Below are 5,002 nucleotides of genomic sequence, written 5' to 3'. Positions count from 1 at the left end.
ACAACATGCATTGTGCCATGAAATATATAAATAAATTTGAGTTCAATTTCAATATTTAATTTAAAAAATCAATGTGCAGTGATTTTTCACTTTGTTTTCAAAGTAACAAGTTAATTATGTTAATTTGAGCAATATATTTTCACTTTACCAATTAAACCTTTAATTGTTTCCACTGAGCATGTATGGATAGTACCCAACACAGCAGAAAATAAGACAGAAACAATCTCGGATAATTTAATGTGTTCTACAGATAAGATAAAAAAGTATATTTATTCATGTGTTGCAACATTAATTAACAACTTAAAAAAAAATTCAAGTTAATAGAGTGTGGCAAATAGGCAATAAAGTATTCTTTGATGGCTTAACTTTATTTTCAGGCCACATTCTTAGAAGTTGCAATGTCGAACTGCCACATGTCTTATTTAGATCTTAACAGGAGAGGGAGGGGCATACTGCAAGCTTTCACCATGGGCATAAAGGCTTGATTAAAGATAAAGTAAAACAATTCACAGTGGTCATTACTCAGATTTTGCAAAGGCCATAACTCATGTTCAGATTCATAACTCATCTATCATAAACCTTCATTCTGGGTACCAACAAAGAAGGTGTGAGCAGGCTGAAGAAAGATTCATATTGACCTGGACATCTTCTCTCCTTCTATTCCAGCATGAAAAGAATTGAGAGGAATACTCCATGTTCCTTTATGTTCTAGGTATTGACCTCAAAACAGCGTTTCTTCTATAATAGCAACCTTACCTTCATTTCTAAGAAGGGCAATCTCATCCCCGGAATGCCAACCTACTGACTAATGCACTTCCTGCCATTTCCACATTCCTATCTACAGATTCCATCAGTGCAGTTGTTAGTGGTTTGCGATTGGCATTAAAATCCATGGGCACAGCAGTCCTTTCCCACACTGCAGGCTGCAAAATCAAATCTTTTTTTGGCTTTATTCCTCAGTCGTGGGTGGGAAACCTCCTGGTGGCTGTGACAGTCTATGTAAATAGGCTCCCCGTGGCACTCCCTATCACAGCACTGACATAAATTGGCAGATATACCTGCTTGGCATCAGCACATATACCTGTATGTCCAGGTGAGGTCTGCAGTGGAAGGCAGAAGTTCCCCAAAGTATGAATCCACAGATTATGGCACTGTAAAAAAGCTCTCTGTAGCAAGTGACCTAAAGGCAATGCTGAGCAATGCTGCTCAGATATAGGAGTTGGTCTTTCACTGCTACATTTTAGCAAATATGGGCTGATGTATCGTCTATCCACAACTCTGTGCACCTTTTACTATACATGCTGTATTGGTTATCAGCTATGTGATTACTAAATTGAGAGGTTTTTGTGAAAATGTTATATAATGGTATATAATATTTCTTAACATGGTGAAGGAGACGTGCATTAAATAAATTTAGAGGTAAATAACTGCAAGAGCTTATGAAAGAATTTCAATCACTGCAAAGGTTTATATTAAAAGGTCAGAATGCTGCATAGAGAATGTCTTTAAGCAACAGATACAGATACAGACACACACACACACACACACACACACACACACACACACACACACACACACACACACACACACACACACACACACACACACACACACACACACGTTCATTTGTCATAAACGTTTTCTAAATGAGCGCTATCTAGACTATAAGCCATATAAATTGCCTATGGACTTTTGTAGTCACGGGTATATTAATGTTTAATCTCTTCACCTGATAGGATTTGATGCCTTATACAGGAGCATGTTTCGTTGGATTCCTTTTTTTCCTCAAAGTAGCAACTTTACTCAGTTTGGGAAACTCTGCAAATAGATTCGCATGATAATTTATTTATAGACCTGAAAGCCTCGATGTGAGTCAAATAAAATGAACTTGTGCAGTACGAAATACCCAACAAAAAGTAGATTAGTAAAAAAATCTCACTGCATGTAGGAGTAAGTATGACATCATGCCGTCGAAGTCGAGTTGAATAGTTGGTTGATTAGCTACCTTTTTATTTACAAGCTAGAAAAGAAAAATATTTTAATGCAAGTCAATAATCATCATTAGACCCCCTCCTCCTTCCTGTTTTGTTTGCGTGATGACTTTCGATTCTCACGACGTCAGTTCGCAGTCATGATATCCCAGTTTCTTGCAGGTGTCAGTCTTAATTCTGCCCGGTAGGTGGGTCTTCATGCTCAAATCACGAACTTGCCGATTCTACAAGTACCCAGTGCATCATTCGGTTCCTCAGCACGGTCGGAGCTAACGGTAACCGAAACACCGGGCATTTTATCATGAGTGAAAACCCGAGTGGAACGGTCGCATTTTCAGATATTGTTTTCATGACGGAATAGTCTACAAAAAATTAAGGAGTTGAGGTTTCTCACCCACACATAATGTCCATAGGCGCGCGCGCTCTTATGTAGCCAAACGCATTCAGACTCACCACATATTTTCCGTTTGTTACCAGAGCACGGAGGCATCAACCCGGTTGGACCTAAAGTCATGGATGTATGGTTCTGTTCTTTACGACTTTGTGGCTTAAGGATTTTGTTTCTTTCAAGCATCTTTCAAGGCTATTTCAGCTCAATGTTAGATTGCCCGCCAACCTGCAGCTGTTCACCTACTGAGATCTATTGCAATAAGTCCGACAGTGGGAATTTCTTTCCCCTCCTCGCGCTACAAGATACTGGAGGCAGCAATGGCAGTAGCAGCAACGACATTGAGGACCTCTTCAGGAACATCACCTCCATGTAAGTAGTTATTTTTTCCCTGCTGCGGTAAATGACCGCGAATTTCTCCTGGAGCCCGGTTATTTTTGGTAACCCACTAGCATACATTAACTTTGGTTACGAGAAAGCATTCACTATCGTGAAATATACACAGGACGTGAGAAGCCGATTTTTAAGTTCTGTTTACGTTCTTTCTACAAGCTTTTCAAAATATTAAATATTTTATTAGAGAACCATCCTATATGGCAGGAATAGCCCGTCTGAACTGTAGTTTATTTGGCTCTATGTCTATTGATATAATTGTAAAACATTTAGCTGCTGATGTCTTTGATGTAGAGACAACATCAAATTGCGTTGTATTTGCTGCTGAGAGGTCGCCGCAGTCGCTCACTGTCAAACGTTATTCGTTCCTCGTTTAAATAGGCTACGTTTTGATCTTATAGTGCTTATAGCGTTATTGGAATGACGTCCGGACTCTAGCATACTAGCTTCTCTTTGCTTTAACTGAAGTTTCATGTCAATGCGACAAAACCAACGTAGGCTGACGACACGTGCCTTATTTCCGTTTTTGATTGTAATTTTTTTTTTACTTGCTGTAGACTACCTAATATGGTAGGAACGGAATGAGATGGTCCCTCGCCTTCATAAGAGCTGGAACTGTCTACTCACGTTTCTCCATCTCAATCCAAAGACTGTTGTATTACAAGATTATGGTCGGGCACAGCCATGGGTTTGACTGCAATTGCCCTTAAACCATCCCAATAAAAAAACAAAATAAAATACTGTGCTAAAAATAATACAGCTTGTTCTATTGGTTAGTTTTACTGGTAGATCAGGAAATTCTAATAGATTATATGAATTAGATTATATATTTGTTGATGATAGTTTTTTTATTTCACTAAAACAGCAGCAATAATTTTTATTTGCAGAAAATGTATTCATTTGAAATGCTTAAATTACACTACATTACATAATTGTGTTCCAGTCAGCAACAAGTCTCCTGTCTCCAGTAGGAGGCAGGACTGGAAAACGGTAGTTTAGGTCATCTGTTTGTCTTTAGCAGTCTCAGGTCCTTTCCTTTTTTGCACGCCCTCTTAGAATTCACGGCGGATTTTAGACAACAGGAAATGCTAAAATATTTTCTTGATTTTTGGTACATAGCCCATCAATATAGTGTTCTCAGAAAGCCTATCTTTAAAGTTGTTACTAAGTAACCACTTTGTTGGTGTAGCTGGAAAAGAGTACCAATGACTGTACCATGGTACACCCCTATAGATTATTAATGGGTTAGGGTGCAGTTGCCTCGAAATGCTGCTTCCTGTGCAAAAGAAAGGTTGCATGCATGAGGCAGAGGACCACCTGTAGCTCTTGCAGTGTAATTCAAAGAATGACATGTGAAGACAATGGCAAGCTACTCAAAAGGACCGTCTTAGTCAAGCATAGAAAAGACAGCAGGGTGTCCCCACCGGAGCAGCAGTCATGGAATGCTAACAGGTCAGCTGACCCTGTGTTACGAGGCAAGCTACAACTAAACTCTCCAGGTGCTGAAACCTAACTGATTATAGTGTACTGCATGGTAGCCATTTAATTCATTTGGGTGCTCCCCAGAGATCTGCTAATGTGCTTTACTCATTGGGATAAATTATTATCAAAGCAAGAGTAAAGTATTTATCATGAAAACCAATGCATTATTTATATTTCTGAATGCATGCAGTGAATTTAAAAAAAATCAGTGATTATATTCATGCCAGAACTGCCACTGTTGTAGTCCTGTTTAGGATTACAACCCTGAGGCATTCAAGGAATGACATGACAAATCACCAAATGCTTCAAGTATAGCTCAACTGTTTAAATATAAATGTATCAAAGGAGCACTGAACATTTGTAGGGTATTAATCATCTTTAGAAAATAATGCAAAATGTGGTTACTGACATGAGAGAAAATGATCGTTTGACTTTTTTCAGCACCGTGGACAGCTCCCAGAACAGCAGTTGAGAACTTGAGTAAATGTGTCGTACCTATTTGATAACTCTATATTTGATATTTTCTATTTGTCTGTATTGTGGGTTGCTAAATGGTATTTCATGACAAATGTGATGTTTCTGTCAGATTTGAGAATAGAGAAGAGGGGTCTGTTAGAATGTGAGTGTTTTGGCACACCAGTGAAAAATCATGGATGACAGCAGGTGGGTTATGAAACAGTTGGGAAGATAGGAAGTCTCTACAGGTTTGCCTATTCATGTGTTATTTAATTTGATTGCTCTTTAGACA

General features: G+C 38.6%; 1 protein-coding gene across 1 annotated transcript in view; it reads left to right on the top strand.

Annotated features, from left to right (window-relative positions):
* Nucleotides 1-2,198: 2,198 nt before the first annotated feature.
* ntrk3b (neurotrophic tyrosine kinase, receptor, type 3b) overlaps nucleotides 2,199-5,002 on the top strand; it is a 78,218-nt gene continuing 75,414 nt past the window's right edge. The window contains exon 1 of the mRNA XM_027004547.2: nucleotides 2,199-2,751. Within this exon, the coding sequence (XP_026860348.1) occupies nucleotides 2,504-2,751 (248 nt within the window). The 5' untranslated portion in view covers nucleotides 2,199-2,503. The remainder of the gene's footprint in view (nucleotides 2,752-5,002) is intronic.

The sequence above is a fragment of the Electrophorus electricus genome, chromosome 1 (assembly GCF_013358815.1).
Source record: "Electrophorus electricus isolate fEleEle1 chromosome 1, fEleEle1.pri, whole genome shotgun sequence".
Classification (NCBI taxonomy): domain Eukaryota; kingdom Metazoa; phylum Chordata; class Actinopteri; order Gymnotiformes; family Gymnotidae; genus Electrophorus; species Electrophorus electricus.
The sequence above is the reverse complement of the archived record's forward strand: the minus strand, read 5'-3'. Positions and strand labels throughout refer to the sequence as shown.